A 19,238-nucleotide genomic window follows, 5' to 3' on the forward strand; every position below is an offset into this window, starting at 1 on the left:
TCACATAGCAAGTAGGACACAGAGGAGCAGCTCGGGGCATGACTACCTCTCCTGGTGCCAATGGAATGGTCATCCCGAGTGGTCAGTAATACCAAATGAGCTCTTTCAACCAACTGGAAGGATTAGCAGACACTCTCCATTCCTCCTGTGTGACTCTGAGCTCTCGTTTCACTTTGTCCCGATCTTCCTCTATCGGTCCTTTTCCTCTTCAGCTCAGCCCTTCAACACTTTTCCCTGGGTTCCGCCCTCAGCTCTCCGAAGAGTGATCTCATCCAATTTCATGCTTGTAGTTATTACCTTTATACTCTTGACTCCAAAATGTACATCTCTAGCCCAGAACACTGGAGCTTCAGACTTCTATATCCAGCCATGCACTGGACATGTCTCCATTTAGATGCCCTACCGGAAGCAAAAACTCATCAAGTCTACAATGTTAAAGACAGGATTTAGCTCTGTTTGCTTATCATCCTCCTCTCTTCCTTCCTGTATTTCCTATTCTAGCTGATTGTTCCATAACCCACCAATCCACCTTTGCGTCTCTGAGACCCAGCCCAGTGCCTGGCACGTAGCAAACATTCGTGTGTTGAAAGAATGACTAAATGAAGGAGTAAATGAATTATCCTTCATCTGCAGCTTCACTTTGGCCTTTAGCTATAAAATACTTGGTGGCACTTGTCTTCAGACCTATGGAAGTGACCAAGAAACTGGAATTTTTTGAAAATAATGGTGCCATAAGAACTGCAGAGGAAATCTACGCTAACTCTCCGTACGAATCAATCTAATCCTTCACACATACATATTTTTTTCCAAGAATCATCACTATTGGGGAAAAAACCAACAGCACAAGAAAGAAGAACCAAAATAAAGAGAGGAAGCAAATGGTAATTCTGGAAAGCAGAACAAAACTTCAAGAGTCAGAGACATGGAGAGGCTATTGCAAGAAGACAAAAGACAAAGTTCTTAGAAATTAAAAATATAATTACTGACATAAAAAATAACTGAATGGATAAGATAATAACAGAATGTGAATAGCTAACAACAAAAATGATCTGGAGAATAGGATTCAGGAAATGTTCCTGAATGTACAGCAAAATGACAAAAAGCGGGACTATGTGAGATGCAAGTGAAGAGACACAGAGAACAAGTACAGAACACCTTTAATACAGTGGAAAACAGTGTGGCAGATGCCACTCGTTAATACCCACTCTCATTTTCGTTACTAACAGACCCTAATTTTGTTCAGAATGTCAATGTGTCCAACGAAAAAACTACATTTCCCAGTCTTCCTTAAAAGGGGGATAGTTGATATGACACAAGTGGCAGTCTTTTGGGGATTTTTGGGAAAGCTGTGCTTTCCTAATACAGGCTATATCTTTTTCTCTTCGTTGCTTGTTTTTTCTCTCTGCCTGGAATGATGACGTGATGTTGGAGCTGCAGTAGACGTCTTATGACCATGAAGAAAAAACCTCAGCTTTGACGTCCTTGGACCACCCAGTCAATGTTGGCAACTACTTACCTGGTATATGTTTCATGACAAAAAATAAACCCCTAATTGGCAAAGCCAATGTTCAATCAAAATTTCTGTTGCAGTTATAATCCCTAACAAAGAGACAATGGAGGAGAAGAAAATCAAAGAACTACTCAAAGAAAATGTCCCTGACCCAAAACAGGGCAAGGATCTTCAGAGTGAAAGCCAACTTAGTGTCCACAGATGGGGATGGGGGTGGGGGGGGGTAACACTTTTACACAAGTATTATTGATATTTCAGAACTCCAATGATAAAGAGAAAATCCTCGAAGCTTCTAGAGAGGAAAGTGGAGTTAATCAACAAGTAGCAGACTGGTAACAGACTGCCAGAAAACCATGCAGCAATGTCTGCTAAGTTATGAGGAAACATGGTTTGGTTTTTGATCTTATACTTAGCTAAATCATCAATCAAGTGTGAGGATAAAATAAAGACATTTGGGGCATGTAGGAATTCAGTAACAGTAACAAGACAGCCATATGACAAATGGAACCATCAGCAGGTCACTAATAACAAAGAACTTTAAAGTTCTCTACTTACCCAATCTGTCTGGTTAAGTTTAGCTGCTTCATTATATACTTCAATGGCAGCTTTATGTTTTCCCAAAAGAAATCTATGGGAGAAATACATTTTCTGTAATTGTTAACTAAAAGTTTTACAGGACTAACTCCACTAGTCCCCCATTTGACTCACATTCCATCCAGCAGAGAAATCTGGAAGCCCCTGCCTTATTAGCTGGCTGTGCTGTTTTGGCCGATGAGGCTGGTCTCTATCAGTCACAGAAGCTCTTTTGGTAGGGACTGCACTGATAGCTATTCCAGGGTCTTGGCCTCATTCTACACCACTTTTAGTGAAAGTCTTCTGTAATTTATTTTCCACAATGTACCACACATGTAGAACAAAGAAGAAACAAACTGGTATATATACCAGTTAAACAGGAGCTGCCATCATTTATTATCACCGTCTATTATAGGGACATGCCCTTCCCTTCCAAGACTAAATCTCTTTCCTCAACCTTGATTCTGGAGGGAGGCAAAGGCAAACCGGGCTCTATACAAAGGAAGTGCAAGTATGAATGACAAGGTAGGTAAGAAAGTGGGGGTAGAAACCCCATGGGACACTTTACAGCTCCAGAGTAGAAAAATAGTGTACCCATCAGCTTAGAAAGACTTTGGAGGTTGCTTGCATGGAGGCACCATTAGGGCATTCACTCAACAAACACTTCCTGAAACTTACTATGTCAAGTATTATACCAAGTGTTGGAACAGTACATGAAAAACATTCCATGGGTTGCCAGTAAGATTAGGGGACTGAGGGCACAAGATGTCCCTATTTATATGATAAACAGTATCAGTGTTCCCCCCATCAAACTAGACTATACAATGTTTAAAATACTCAACTCCTTTATACTTGTTGACTTATTTTCTCAAGTTTCAAAAGGGGATCCCCATATATCTACTAAGCCACTCTCCCTCTACGTATCAGGTTGATCAGGCTGTCAGAAGCAGGCTCGGCCTGAGAACGCATTTTACATCATTCTCTGTGAGTGCCCAGGACTTCTGAGGCAACAAATACTCACAAAGATCTGGCCACCTGCTTGAGGTTATCAGCACACTGAGGGCTGAGAACAGCGCACGTCTGAAAGAGTTCTAGGGATTCTTGGATATTTCCTTCCAGGCGAAATATTAATGCTGCCAAGGATAGAAAACACAGAAAAAACTCATCACATTCTAGGAAGAACAGAGTCTGGTATCAGAAAAACTGAAGAAGGAGGAGTAAGAAATCATACCAAAGAAATCTTTTGGATAATTGTATCTTTAATACAATCAGCTCAGACCTCAGGTAGGCTGAAACAAGTAGCAGAGTTGCTGGCAATCTAAAACCTTTTTAAATAAGGTATCTCAGGGGTGCCTGGGTGGCTCAGTCAGTTGAGCGGCCAACTTCGGCTCAGGTCATGATCTCGCAGTCCGTGAGTTCGAGCCCCGCATTGGACTCTGTGCTGACAGCTCAGAGCCTGGAGCCTGTTTCAGATTCTGTGTCTCCCTCTCTCTGACCCTCCCCCATTCATGCTCTGTCTCTCTCTGTCTCAAAAAATAAATAAACATTAAAAAAAAAAATTTTTTTTAAGTAAAAAAAAAAAAAAAAAATAAGGTATCTCAAACCTACCTGCCCCTCTACCCAGTACCCACCATGCAGATAGTCAGGTGCCTTGAAAGTTATCCCACAAATTCTTCATAATAAGAACATTCCTGGTCTTCCCTGTCAAACACTCTATTTATCATAATTCAGACTTCCATCCAGTAGTTTCCAGAGTACACCCAAACAGGACAAGTGAAATCAAAAAGATTCTGGCCAAGAATGCACTAATATTTCAGACTTGATTTTCAGTAACGCAACCTATTGGAATCAGTAATTTTTCCCAGGCCTGAGTTTTCAGAAGAATTTTCGTGTTTAAGTATTATGAGGCACTGCGAGTCTGGCACCTGTAATACTGGGAATAAAAGAGCACTTTTCTTGCCATGATGTCCTAGATGTGTCAAGTATCCTGCAAATGTCATAAAATTACATATTAATCTGAAGACTACCAATCCACTGAGTGGTAAACAAAACTGTTCATTTATACCAAAGAGTCAGTGGTTCCTGTATTTGGTTTCTGATGAATTTCATCTACTTTCCACCTCATCCTGTATACCTCTAGGCTTCTTCTCTTCATCCTAACGCACTTATAAAAAATCCTCAAGGCTTCCGTCATCTTCTGTAGCCTGACTACAAAGGACAGTTCCAAAAGCCCTTCTGGGCTTGAAGCTGCTGCCTGAGGCAGGGACCCTAACATCCATTCTGAAAACATTAGCCAGACACTGGAAAAGGGGGAAAGAACGGCAGCAAATTTTTTCTAACAGAACTAGTCATTTCTGAGGTCAAATCCAGCATAAGAATTATGTTCTGATTTCAAAAAACATAATACTGAATAAGATCTTTGTAGAACATTTGAATTTAAAGTGTTTCATAAGTTGTTTGCTCTTCTTTTGAAACCCAGGCCAAGAATGCATTTCTCTAGCAAGAAGAGAACTATGTCTTACCTTGGACATAGATAGCATATTCACATAACCCCTGAGTCTCCTGAAGCTGCTCTTTGATAACAGCCTGAAAGAGGAAGAAAAATACTTGTAAGTCACAGTTAGGTGTCCTGAAGTGGATTTTTTGTTTTAATTTTTTTTTAATGTTTATTTATTTTTGAGAGAGAAAGAGTGCAAGTTGGGGACGGGCAGAGAGAGAGGGAGACACAGAATGAATCCAAAGCAGGCTCCAGGCTCTGAGCTAATAGCACAGAGCCTGACGCGGGGCTCAAACCCACAAACTGTGAGATCATGACCTGAGCTGAAGTCAGACGCTTAACCAACTGAGCCACCCAGGCGCCCCAGTGTCCTAAAGTGTTTTTAAGAAAAGTAGAGGTGGACAAGGAGCATATATAAGAAATCTAGTATATAAATAATTACTAATAATGTTCACTTGGAATTTTTTTAAATCTCAACTCTTTTATGGTTACTTACTATAGAACAGGGGTCAGCAAACTATGGCCCACAGGCCAAATCTGAGCCAAACGGGCTATTTTTGTACAGCTCTCAAGCTAAGAGTATTTTCCTATTTTAAAGGGTTATAAAAAAAAGAGAGAGAGAGAGAGAAGATGAAGAATATGAAAGAGACTGTGGCCAACAAAGTCCAAAATATTTACTATCTGGCCCCTACAGAAAAAAGTCTGTCAGCCTCTGTCTAGAATCTTACTAGGCAAGCTAAGGGGAATAGGAAGATTTCCAGGCACCATTATAGATGCTAGGGGCTCTCTGATGAGCAAAACACAGGTTCTTCCTTGTCCCGTGACAGGCTAAGCTTGGGATGCTATAGGAGCACCTGAGTCTAACTTAGAGAATCAAAGAAGGCTTTCTGGAGTAAACAGTTTCAAATCCTGTGTGGGCAGCGGGTGGAGGAGAAGCCGAGATGACTAAGAGAGTCCGAGAGAGAAGGGCCTCAAACACCAGGCTAAAAATGTTGACAGCAATGGGAGAATCTTGGTAAGTTTTAAACAGGAGGTAACCTGATTCAATTTGCTCTATAGAAAAGTCATTTTGGAAGCACTGATGAAAACAGATGGAAAGGAGGCAAGATCGGTGTAAGAATTCCTGTGATAATTTAAACAAAAATTATGGGAATTAAGGCATGGAGAGGGAATGAAGTGGACAATTTCAAGAGATAGTAAACAAGGATCACCAAAACTTAATGATTATCTATATTATATTAGGAAAAATGGGTCAGGGGAGCCTGACAGACAGATGAGTGAATGATGGTACCTAGCCCCGAGACAGGGTACAAGAGAAGGAATAGGTTTGGAGGAAAGCAGATAAATTCAGCTACAGAAGAGCTGAATTTGAAATACTTGTGAAGCATTAGTAGGTATCAGATTAGTTTGAAGATCAGGAAGAAGTGTGTGAAATGAGCTGAGAAAGGGGCCAAGGATAGGACCTAGGAACATCTCCAATGCTTAAGAAATAAACAAGGAAGAGATGCCAAAAACAGGAAACAGAGAAAGTTGTCAAAAAAGGAAAAGGGAAAGTGCCTAGGTAGCTCAGTGGATTAAGCATCTGACTCTTGATTTCAGCTCAGGTCAGGATCTCACAGTTCATGAGACTGAGCCCCAGGTCAGGCTCTGCACTGTAATCTACAAGGGATTGTCTCTCCCTCTCTCTCTCTCCCCCTCCTCTCCTGTCTCTCTCAAAATGGTCTCTCCTCTCTCTCTCAAAATAAATAAATAAACTTAAAAAAAAAAACAACAGGAAAAGGGAAAAAAGAAAAGGATAGTAGTATCACAAAAGGAAAGAAAGAACGCTTTTAAGATTCATACTGGTACTAACCATTTCTAGTTCTGTACATTGCCATAGGTACAAATGCCATGGGTAAAACTTTAAAACTATAACCTTAGAAACATGACAAAGTTCCAAATGCCATAAGACAGTTTCAAGGATATATTTTGCATGTTACTACTATTGTCTGCCAGCAAGTATATAACATGCATAGTATGTTTCTAAAGATATAGTTTAGAGAAAAAGGAAATACAAATCGTTTTTAAATATACAAATGATGATCAAGTTCATCAAAATAAGAGAATTATAAAACTCAATGAAATACCATTTTTCACCTATCCAGAGATGAGAAAGTTAAATACTACGCTGTGTTGAACACTGGCCATTCACCATGAGACCAACAAGTCCCAGAGAGCGGCTGCTCCTTTACCCTGGTCTTGAAATGAGAAGACACATGGAGCACACGTGAATCTGACCCCCAGCCTGTAGTCAGACCCAACCAACCCACAGCCAATCTAGAGGCCCATGAGCAATAACTAAATGTCTGCTGTTAGAAGCCACTGAAATTTTGAGGTTGTTAACAGCATTATCCTAGCAAAAGCTAACCAATATACACAGTGTGGGGAAACAGGAATTCATACATTATTAGTGGGATTTAAGAGCCACAATTGTTAGCTATCTAACCAAAGCCTGCCTCTCATGGTCTCTGTCATTACAATCTCTCACCTTGCATGCTTCATAATCCTTCCGTATATAGTGAAGATGTATCAACCAGTTCTGCTTCTCCAAAATAGGAAACTCTTGAGCTGGTGAGCATATTTTGACAAAACAAACATAATAGCCATTGTTAGATTTTCTCCTTTAGCATCGTGCTCACATTTAACCATAAGCCTATGGCAGTATTGCATTAAATTCTTCATGCTGTTGACCACAAGAATGTACAGGTTTTTAAACTAATAGATATTTGTCCTACTATTACACATTGAATATAGGCTTCTCAGTTTTTTGTGGCTCATAGTGTCAGTTTCTCAAATGGTAACTTGGCCTGAAAAAAATAAAATAATTCTTTTGTTACTTCTCTCTCTCTCCCTGGTTACTGAAGGTGAATATGAAGAATTTCTAAGAAATATTTCAGGAACGTTACCAACAAAAAAATACATAACACAGTTAATATCCCATCTGATAGATCAGAGGACCAAAAAGAGTTAAATATGGTCCTAGCAATAACAAGGTAAAACATTATACTGTTGTCCAGGAATGAGAAGGCAACAATGACCAAAAAAATCTATTTGAGCCACTGAAAATGATGCATGATAAACCATAAAATGAGTTACTATCCTTCGAATTCAAAGGATTAAAAATATGGGTAAAAATTCATTAAGAAATTATTTTTCTATGAAAGAAAGAGAAGGGTTCACACCAACCTCAGAATAGTTGTGAGGAAGGGGGTGGGAGGAAAGTTAAAAAGGAGGGACTTCAGCTCATTAATGCTTTCATTCCTCAAAAAAGAATAAAAATCTCTAAAGTATACATAACTACATTTTTTTAATTTGTTAAATCTGGCCAGTGAGTACACAGATGCTTGTATTTTTTAATGCACTTTAATATATATTTGAGATATTCCCTTTTAAAAACATAAAAGAAAGGGAATAGCAGGAAACAAGATGGAAATGATTTCTAATTATTTGTAATCATTCTGTTCCAGAATCTTAGGAGATACATCAAGGCAAAAGCTAACACTTATAGGTCCATAATATAACAGGAAGGAAAAGAAGTTTCCTGTGACCCCGAGTTAATGGTGTCAGAACACAATAACAAAGTATTGCTGCTTAGTCCTTCCCAAGAACAGGGATTGTCAATGGAATTTACAAGGTAAAATTGTGACAGAAAGAATGGGTATGGTTTCATATGCCAAAAGGAAAAGAAGGTAAAGTGTTCAACAGCACTATACTCTTCACCTTCCAAAAACCCACACTCTGAGTGGGACTGCCCTTCTTCCTAGTTGAGATTCTCTGATGACTTCTGTTTCCTTCCTTCTTTCCTTAAGCTCCCTCAACTGTCAGATTTTAGCATTTCATGTTCTGCCTAACCACTTCCAGAATTAAATTTCCTACAAAAGGCCATACTGATCACCAAGTTTAGAGATGGGTGTGGGTGCTCGTGCACACATGTCAAGTGGGTAAAGAAATACACCATGATGAATAGTTCTGGGGCAAGTGGATTACTGAGTAATCTTGGGCCAAGTCTCATTTGTATGGCCTATTCCTCTGTCACATGCCCCCTGAAGGGAAAGAGTGAAAGGAGACACTGAACCCTTTGAGTTTAAAATATGACTAAGTATCATTGCTTCTACAGCTTCAGGCTATAGACAAAATTCATAAAATGTAAATCAGAGTTTTGCTATTTTTAAAATTTCACAATAAAAGATGAGTAATTTTTTGTTTTTCCTGGATAAAGAATGGAGGAAAAAAATATTCAATCTGTAAGATAATTTAAGAGCCCAGAGGCCCATGAAATGCAAACCTAGGGATTAAAAGAAGGGAAGCCATCGCCAAATCTGGCTTAAAGGTCATTTCACACTCCTGGAGATATAATTTGTCTAAAAGCTAAGAGAATTCTAGCTTCATCAAAGACTGGAATTTCACTGTCCTATTTCTAACTGTGTGATCTTGGGAAATATAGTTTCCTCATCTATAAAATAGAGACTCATTCATTTATTCATTCAACAAATATTCACTGAGCACCTACCATGTGCCAGGTCCTATTCTAGGCATTGACAATACAAAAGTGAACCAAACTGACCTCCTGCCTTAAATCAGTGGGGACAGGATTGGGGGTAAGTCAGAGAGTGCTAACAGAAGGGGCAGATGATAATAAAGTGAGTTTTATAGGAGTGATATTTTTCTACAAAAGCAGAGAAGGACAAGGAGTACAGGTAAGGGGTTACACATTTAAATAGGAAGGTCAAGGAATAAAATATCCTCACAGAGTTGTGAGGACTGAATAACAATATATATAAAGAGGTTCAAATTCTGGCATATAGTTAAGCTCTACACAAGTGTTAGCTGTCGCTGCTATTATTTTTATTATCTGCATTATTATTTATTTTCTAAGATGAGGGAATTCTGGATGCCTTAGAAATCCCTGGAGTCTGTAAGTCTTGAGTCTATGTTAGAATTTTACCTGTAAATGTGTAAGTTGAATTTCTTGTATCCCAAATCATTGCTCACTCCAATTCCCGCTACAAACAGGGGTACTGGTTCTTACATGCTTTCACCAAGTATTATGACAACTACCTATGTGAAAGATCCTCTAAAAAAAAAGATAGACATGTAAAGGCAAAGCACAGCCTCCTCTATTTTACAGCAGAGCAGGGCAGTCATCTCTGATGCTACACTTCAGGAGCCTCTATTATCACAGAGGTCAGGTGGCCGGCTGATGAGATGAAGACAAGGTAATGCCTTTCAGCCGCTGCACCTCATTCCTATCTCCAGTTCCCACCCTGCCCCTCCACCATCACTGAGGCAGGAGGGGTGGAAAGCTGGCAACCTGGCAACCATACTCCCTTGGCCCTTCTATTCTCCTGCCCCCATTCTACTCTTTTGTGGCATCTCTCCTCTTTCTTTCCCCTCTAAGGATACACCAGACTTCTATCTTAAACAATTACACAACCAAATAAACATAACAGTACAAGAATTCTTCTCCCTTGTAATTTGTCCTAGGGGCTGAAGTCTCTTAGTAATGGCCCTAACTCAAATTTTTATCTTAAACTTTGATCAGTGCTAGGGAATAACATACCAGAAAAATGAAAGCTGAGCAGAAAATTATTGTGCCTTGAATTCTTAGCTGAAAAATCTTCTAAAATAACTAAGACTTTTAGAAGTACATTATAAATGAACCCTTCTTTGGTAAAGGATCTCTTCCCGGATAAGCAGACACATCACGCATGGTTTTTATATGTAGAATTCCCATCCTGATTCAATACCAGCCTTCTCTGGGACCTACAGCAAGTTATTTATCTTCTCTGGGCCTCCATTTTTCCCTCTATAATTTTCACTGGAAAACTACGAAAAATCTGAAAGTGGCCATTCAATAAATGTTAATTTCTTCATGTTATAACAGGACTTCTAACACTTTACTATCTCAATTTGGGACATCAAAAGATACAACAAGTCTTCTCCTGAGGTAAAGAAAACAAAAGTAAAAAGAAACTACTGGGACTACATCCAAATAAAAAAGCTTCTGGACAGCAAAGGAAATTAACAAAACTAAAAGACAATCTACTGAAATGGAGACGATATTTGCAAATGATATATCCAATAAGGGGTTAGTATCCAAAATACATAAAGAACTTATACAACTCAACACCAAAGAAATAATCCAATTTAAAAAATGGGCAAAAGACATGAACAGTCATTTCTCCAAGAAAGACATACATGTGGCCAACCAACACATGAAAAAATGTTTAACTTCACTCATCATCAGGGAGATGCAAATCAAAACCACAATGAGATATCACCTCACACCTGTCAGAATCAACAACACAAGAAACAACAAAACAAGTGCTGATGAGGATGTAGAGAAAATGGAACCCTCATGCACTGTTCATGGGAATAAAAACTGGTGCAGCCACTGTAGGAGACACTACGGAGGTTCCTCCAAAAATTAAAAATAGAACTACCATATGATTCAGTAACTGTACTACTGGGTATTTACCCAAAGAATACAAAAAAAGACTAATTTGAAGAGATATGCATCCCTATGTTTATGGCAGCATTATTTACAATAGCCAAGATATGGAAGCAGCCCAAGTGTCCATCAATGGATAAAGAAGATGTGGTACATATATGCAATGAAATATTACTCAGCCATAAAAAAGATGAAATTTTACCATTTGTAACAACATGGATGGATATAGAAAGTATAATGCTAAGTGAAATAAGTCAGTCAGAAAAAGACAAATACTATGATTTCACTCATATGTAGAATTTAAGAAACAAAACAAACAAAGGGAAAAAAAGAGAAACCAAAAAACAGACTCTTAACAGAGAGCAAATGGATAGACCAAAGGGGAGGGGGTGGGGGAATAGGGAAATAGGTAAAGAGTATTAAGAGTACATTTATCTTGGGATGCCTGGGTGACCTAGCTGGTTAAGCATCTGACTCCTGATTTTGGCTCAGGTTATGATCTTTTGTGAAACAGAGCCCCACGTCAGGCTCTGAGCCCACTTGGGATTCTCTCTCCCTCTCTCTGACCCTCCCTGCTGACACTAACGCTCTCTCTCTAAATAAATACTTTTAATTTTTGAAATGTCTATTTTTGAGAGCCAGGCAGTGAGAGTGGGGGAGGGGCAGAGAGAAAATGGAACAGAGGATCCAAAGCAGGCTCCATGCTGACAGCAGAGAGCCCAATGCCAGGCTCAAACCCACAAACTGCAAGATCATGACCTGAGCCAAAGTCAGACACAAGCGACTGAGCCACCCTGGTACACCAAGAGTACACTTGTTTTGTTGAGCACTGAGTAATATATGGAATTGTCCGATCGCTATATTGTACACCTGAAATTAACATTAACACTGTACATGTACACTGGAATTAAAAGAAAAGAAAGATGACACATCTTGAAACAAATGTAAATGTAAGATTTTTTTTTACTTGAGCTCTGTGATTATCAGTCAGGGTCTAACAAGGGACCATAAAAACCACTTGAGAATTTACAACAGAGGGACTTCAATGCAGTGAACAGGTTAAGGGGCACCTGGGTGGATCAGTCAGTTAAGCGTCCGACTTCAGCTCAGGTCATGATTTTGCGGTCCATGAGTTCAAGCCCCACGTAAGGCTCTACGCGATCATAATAGCTCAGAGCCTGGAGCCTGCTTCAGATTCTGTGTCTCCCTCTCTCTCTGCCCCTACCCCATGCTCACTCAGGCGCTCTCTCTCTCTCTCTCTCTCTCTCTCAAAAAATACAGAAACATTAAAATACAAATTAAAAAAAAATTAAAAATAAAACAAGCAAAAACCTTAATATTTCTTTCACAAAAGAAATGACAAGTATATGAAAAAGCGTTCAACTCACTTAGTCATAAGGACAATGCAAATTAAAGTCATAATAAGATACTACAACATATCTACCAGCATGTCTAATATGAAAAAGACTGAGAGTAACAAATGTTAGTAAAAATTCAGGGCAATCAGAAATCTCAATTGCTGGTGGGACAGTACAATTACACAACCACTTTGGCAGTCTCTCATAAAATTAAAATATACACTTTATATATGGCCCAGCAATTCCATTCCCTAGGTACTTACTGTAGAGAAATGAAAACACCTACCACACACACACACACACACACACACACAGATGTGTAAATGAATGTTCACAGAAGCTTTTACATGATAGTCAAAATCTGGAAACAACACAAATGTTCACCAACAGGAGAATGGATAAAATGGTATATTCATTTATACAATGACACATTATACAGTACTTTAAAAAAATTACTGATACATTATTGCAACATGGATGAATCTCAAAAACACTATGTTGAGGAAAAGATACCAAAAGCTACACAGTACATATCATATGATTCCCTCTGTATGAAGTTCAAGCACACACAAAATTAATTTACAGGGACAGAAATCAGAATAGCCCCCTCTAGAGAACTGAAGGGAGGACTGACTGTAAAGGGGCACGAGGAAACTTTCTGGGTGATGAAAATGATCTGAGTGATGATTACATGAGTATATGTATGTGTCAAAATTCAATGGGGTGCCTGGCTGGCTCAGTTGGTTAAGCATCCAATTCTTGATTTCGGCTCAGGTCATTATCTCACAGGTTTGTTGAGTTTGAGCCCCATATCAGGCTCCGTGCACTGATAGTGCAGAGCCTGCTTGGGATTCTCTCTCTCCCTCTCTCTCTCTCAAAATAAATAAACTTTCAAAAAAATTCAAAATCTGGGCACTTAAGATTTGTAGATCTTATTAGCACTTCCATTTAAAACTTAGCATTGTTCCTCAAAAAAATCAAACAATAGTATATGGTCCAGCACCTCCACTCTGAGTAGATACCCAAAAGAAATGAAAGAAGGGAGCCTGTTTCTGCATTTGCTGCTAAGGTGCTTGGTCCTTCCAAGGAAGCTAAGGCCATGTTGGGGTAAAGCCCTCACTTCATCCTGTGAATAGCCTGGCCGCCAGCTGCCAGCCCAACACTTTCACCTGCATCTACTGGCCCCTCATCCTGCACAATGATGAGGTAACAGTTACAGAGATAAGATGAATGTTCTCAGTGCAGCCAAAGTAAGTGCTGGACCTTTCTGACCAGGCTTGTGTGCAGAGGCTCTCACCATCGTCAACATGGAAGCCTCATCTGCAGTGAAAGGGTGGTGGACCTGCCCCAGCAGGAAACCCTGCCCCCTCCACTACAGCTGTCTCAGCTGAGGAGAAGTGAAGCAAGGAGGGAAGAACCTGAGGAGTCTGATAACATGGGCTTTGGTCTATTTGACTAAACCTTTTTGTAACATATTCAATAAAAAGCTGGACTAAGGAAGGAAGGAAGAGAAAGAAGGAAGGAGGAAGGAAGGAAGGAAGGAAGGAAGGAAGGAAGGAAGGAAGGGAGGGAGGGAGGGAGGGGGGAGGAGAAAGAAGGAAGGAAAAGAAAGAAAGAAAGAAAGAAAGAAAGAAAGAAAGAAAGAAAGAAAGAAAGAAAGAAAAGAAAGAAAGAAAAAGAAGGAAGGAAGGAAAAGAAGAAAGAAAGAAAGAAAGAAAGAAAGAAAGAAAGAAAGAAAGAAAGAAAGAGAAAGAAAAAAATAATTAAGAAAGATGAAATTAAAACAGGGATTCAAACAGACACTTGTACACCATGTTCATAGCAGTGTTACTGACAATAGCCAGAAAGTGGAAGCAACTCAAATATCAACAGCTGAATGGATAAACCAAATGTGGTATATACATACAATGGAATATTATTCAGCCTTAAAAAGGAATACAATTCCAACACCTGCTACAACATGGATGAACCTTGAAGGTATACATTGCTAAATATAATAAGCCAGACACAAAGGAAAAATATTATATGATTCCACTTATACGAGGTATACCTAAGCAAATTCATAGAGACAGAAAATAGAATGGTGTTGAATAAAGAAAATGTGATACACACACACAAACACACACACCAGGAATATTATTCAGCCGTAAAAAAGAAGGAAAGTTCTTCCATTTGTGAAATAGATTGACCTTGTGCACGTTAAGTCAAATAAAGTCACTGAGAAAGATAAATACTGCATGATCACATTAATATGTGGAATCTAAAAAAAAAAAAAAATTGAACTCATAGAGTACAGATTGGTGGTTACCAGAGGTAGGAGTGGAGGGTGGGCAAAATGCATAAAGGGAGTCAAAAGGTGTAAACGTTCAGTTATATGACAAATAAGTTCTGGGATGTAATGTACAGCATAGTGACTCAAGTAACTCAACTGAAAGTTGCTAAGAGATGAGATCTTAAAAGCTCTCATCACACACAAATATACACAAAAATTCTGTAATTATACGAGGTGATAGATTTTAACTAAACTTATTGCGGTATCATTTTGCAATATACGTATCTATCAAATCATCATATTGTACACCTAAAATCAATACAATGTTATATGTCAATTATAACTCAATAAAACTAGAAGGGGTACCTTGGTGGCTCAGTCAGTTAAGCATCTGACTTGCTTTTTTTTTTTTTAATGTTTATTTTTGAGAGAGAGAGAGAGAGACAGAGCTGGGGAGGGGCAGAGAGAGAGGGAGACACAGACTCTGAAGCAGGCTCCAGGCTCTGAGCTGTCAGCACAGAGTCTGATGTGGGGCTTGAACTCACGAACTGTGAGATCATGACCTGAGCTGAAGTCAGCCGCTTAATCAAATAAGCCACCCAGGCGCCCCAAGCATCTGACTCTTAATTTTGGCTCGGGTTGTGATCCCAGGGTCGTGGGATAGAGCACTGTGCCAGGCTCTGCGCTGAGCATGGAGCCTGCTTGAGATATCCTTTCTCTCTCTCCCTCTGCCCCTCTCCCCTACTAGTGCTCTTGCTCTCTCTAAAATAAAAGAAAAAATTAAAAATTAAATAAAATTAAATAAAATTAAATAAAATAAATAAAATAAAATAAAATAAAATAAAACTGGAAAAAAAGAAAAAGAAAGTAGAATGGTGGTTACCAGGTGTTGAGGGAAGGGAGTAATGGAGAGTTATTGTTTAATGGGTACAAAGTTCCAGTTGGAGAAGATGGAAAAGTTTGGAGATGGATGGTGGTGACAGTTGCAGAACAATGTGAACGTACTTACTGCCACAGAACTGTATATTTAAAAATGGTTAAAATGATAAATTTTATGTTCTATATATTTTACCTCAATAATAAAAGATGCCAATGCTCAGCTCAATTTAATCAGTGCAGTGGCAGCACAAAAGCCAGATTACAATAGACTAGGAAAACAGGGTTGAATACATGGAGACAAGAGAACTATCCCTTCAAAAAGCAAAAAGCAAATCAATAAAAGGCATTCACTGTTACAGTAGAAACAGTAAAGTGAGAGAACTGTCAATGAAAGATGCTGTGAGAGCAATTTCATGCGGATTGTAAACTAAATTAGACAACATCGAAATAACCTTCTAACTCTACAACTCTCTATACACAAGAACTAAAACACAGAAAAAGGGAAATGTATTAATGAAGTCAAAAGCATGTATCTATATGGAACACTTGGGTGGCTCAGTTGGTGTCCAACTTTGGCTCAGGTCATGATCTCATGGTTTGTGGGTTCAAGCCTTGCATTGGCCTCTGTGCTGACAATTCAGAGCCTGGAGCCTGCTTCAGATTCTGTGTCTCCCTCTCTCTCTACCTCTCCCCCACTTGCACTCTGACTCTCTCTCTCAAAAAAATAAATATTAATAAAAAAATGTTTTAAAGCATGTGTCTATAAAATCATTACTGAGAACCAAATATACAGATAGTAATTAGTCCGTAAAAGAAATTGTTACACATAGTATAGGAAATGACCTATTTCCAGAATATCTGTAACATTCCCAACCTCCACAACCTTTAAATTCCTTAAGGTTTTAAGAATTACTGACAACTTAAAAATACTCTATGGAAGCAACCCAAATATCCATCAACAAATAAATTGATAAACAAAATGTGGTATATACACACAATGGAATATTATTCAGCCTTAAAAGGGAATGAAATTCTGTACAACATGGATGAACCCTGAGAACATAAAAAAGACACAAACAGACAAATACTGTATGATTTTGCTTATATGAAACATCTAGAAGGGGCAAATTCAGAGACAGAAAGTAGAACAGAGGTTAGCAAGGGTTAGAGGTAAGGGGGAAATGGAAAGTTATTATTTAACGGGTATGTAGTTTCTGTTTGGGGTGATGAAAAAGGTTTTGAAATAGAAGGTGATGGTTGTACAACATAGTGAATATAATTAATGCCACCGAACTGTACACTTAAAAATGGTTACATATATCTTGCCACAATAAAAAATTTTTTTTCTTCTATTAAAAAAATACTCTGAAAGCAAACCTCAAGCTGAGTTAAGTTTCTCACAAGTAAATATATTGCCTCAGGTTGTAGACAAAACTCATCCTGGGCTATAGCCACCCCAAAATGGAAAAGGTCTCCAATGGAGATTCCTCTAAGAAAGGAAATATACCCATGAAGGAAATCAATTCACTCACCTCAATGATGGATAAGGTCCTCAACTGAAAGCCAGAGGAAAGTCACCTGAGGTCATTCATAAGGAGAAATGAAGAGGACTTAAGTAGCCCCATGTAGGATATTATTTTCTCAGAACCATCAAGTAATTCTGATAAACAATTCCAAATAAGAAGTTGCTTGTTCTTGAAAAAGTCCAGATATATTTGGACAAAAATCCCAAATAGGAAGTTGTTTACCCTTTCCACAGTTGGCACTCACTACCCTCAAGACTAGAGTCAAACCAGGATATGAGCCTCTCAGGCTAAGGGGTGTGGTTGGGGGACAACATCCAAATCCAGACACAGAGCTTCTCAGTCAAAATGCCTTCAATTACTGCTTGGTCAGATGAAGTCTTTCTGCCTGTTAATCCAACTTCTGTGTGAATTCCTTATGTTAAAGTTATTAACTTCCTACCTTCTATTTTCAAGTGTCATACTATTTATTTAACCAGAGCAATGGTTTTCAACTAGGAACAATTTTGCACCCTAGAGACATACGGCAATACCTGGAGATGTTCAGTTGTCACAACTGGGCACTACTAACCTGCATTAGGTAGAGGATACGGATGCTGTTAACATCCTACAATATATAGGACCTCTCCCACAGGAAAGAACTCATCATGTCCAAAATGTCAATACTGCCAAGGTTGAGAATATCTGAACTACAGGTTAATAAGACATCTAAAGACTTCACAGTGAAATGTGAAAGCTTTTTGTTCAAAATACTACTTTAATTTTTAATTTGCCAATTAAAGTTCATTAAATCTTAAGGTTGACATTTTTCCTGTTTATACTTCCTTATATTTTCCAAATTTCTATGATGAAGTTATACTGATTTTCTCATCAGAAAACCATAAACTTATATTTTAAAATAAAAACCAGGGTCCTTTCCTTTTTCTTTCATAGTCTATTTGCCTAAAAATAATTTTCCTTCAGGTGGGCTTTGTATATTCTTGCTACTTACATTTTATTCTTTATTGCTCTGTATCTGGAGTAGGAGTGAACAAAACTTGAGTTTACTGTACCATCTTTACTGGCAGCCCAATTTGACATCAGAATTCAAGAGAAATTACTGAGTAATATTAAACCAAGTTTTATACAAAACAAACTATTTTCTCATATCCTATTCTTCACAATCATTTCTCAAACCTGTACAATGTAAAATGTGTGATTCAGATATTTACACTATATAAAATGTTTTTATCATAAAAGGCAAAGGAAAGTAAAAGAGAAGTAATCAATAGCAGCACTACAAGCAGAGAGTCAGAATAGACCCAAAGAGAAAAACAGAGACAGAGCAGATGATGACAGAAACAGAAGCAAGAAATCATAGCAGCTGATTTCTAAAAACACTGTGTTGGAGGGAGGAGTCTGACGGCTTCCTGTGCATTCGTATTTGCTCCTGTATCCATACACCACTTAACTTATCTGAGCGTCTGTGCTCTGCAACCAGCATTGATTACCCCTGGACTCCTCAAAATTCACTGCCTATCAGCTGATTAAACTAATCAATGGTAATCCTATCTCCCTTGTCCAAGACTGGCAGGCCTATCAATCTGATCCAATGAAAAGAGTATTCCTAAGAGGTTCTGGGGAAAGAAGGCCTTTCTTATTTTTAAAAGAGAACAATGGGAAGCCAGACCATATCTCTGGCATTGGGAAAATGGATCCGGAATGCCACTGGCAGCTTGAACTTCAGGAAAATACAGGCACGAGAGGCAGAAAGAACTCAGAGCTTCATATGTCACTGAACTGCTTGACCAGCCCTAGAGCCCATTCTAATTCTGGACTTCCTCTTATGTTAACCGAAAAAATTCCTTATTGTTTAAGCCACTGAGTTGGATTTTCTGTTATTTACTGCTAAAAGCAACTCAGGTAAAACAAGGTCTGAAAAAGATGAGCACATCCCTCTTACAATCCTGCATTACATATTTCTTACTGCTATTATTTTGTGGACATCATAAAAATAATATGGAGAGATATGCTGTAGATACTCATGTTAATAGTAAAAATATAAATGGTAATTTTGTAGAGCAACTTGGAAGAATTATTAAAATTTTAAGTGTGCATACTTTTCCCAGATGGCCATTATACCAAATAGTGAAAAAT

At 38.6% G+C, this 19,238-nt stretch overlaps 1 protein-coding gene across 6 annotated transcripts in view; it reads right to left on the reverse strand.

Annotated features, from left to right (window-relative positions):
• BBS4 (Bardet-Biedl syndrome 4) overlaps window positions 1-19,238 on the reverse strand; it is a 54,835-nt gene that overhangs the window by 14,212 nt on the left and 21,385 nt on the right. For 4 of the 6 annotated variants that reach the window (XM_053223758.1, XM_053223755.1, XM_053223756.1 and 1 more), the window contains exons 3-6: window positions 7,108-7,187; window positions 4,606-4,669; window positions 3,105-3,216; window positions 2,066-2,138 (exon numbers count right to left, since the gene is read on the reverse strand). In XM_053223758.1, coding sequence (XP_053079733.1) covers window positions 2,066-2,138; window positions 3,105-3,216; window positions 4,606-4,669; window positions 7,108-7,187 — 329 coding nt within the window. Of the gene's footprint in view, window positions 1-297; window positions 382-2,065; window positions 2,139-3,104; window positions 3,217-4,605; window positions 4,670-7,107; window positions 7,188-9,564; window positions 9,649-19,238 lie in introns of those variants that run through there. The other 2 variants (XM_027067722.2, XM_015071412.3) reach the window with 2 other exon arrangements.

This window comes from Acinonyx jubatus, chromosome B3 (genome assembly GCF_027475565.1).
Source record: "Acinonyx jubatus isolate Ajub_Pintada_27869175 chromosome B3, VMU_Ajub_asm_v1.0, whole genome shotgun sequence".
Classification (NCBI taxonomy): Eukaryota; Metazoa; Chordata; class Mammalia; order Carnivora; family Felidae; genus Acinonyx; species Acinonyx jubatus.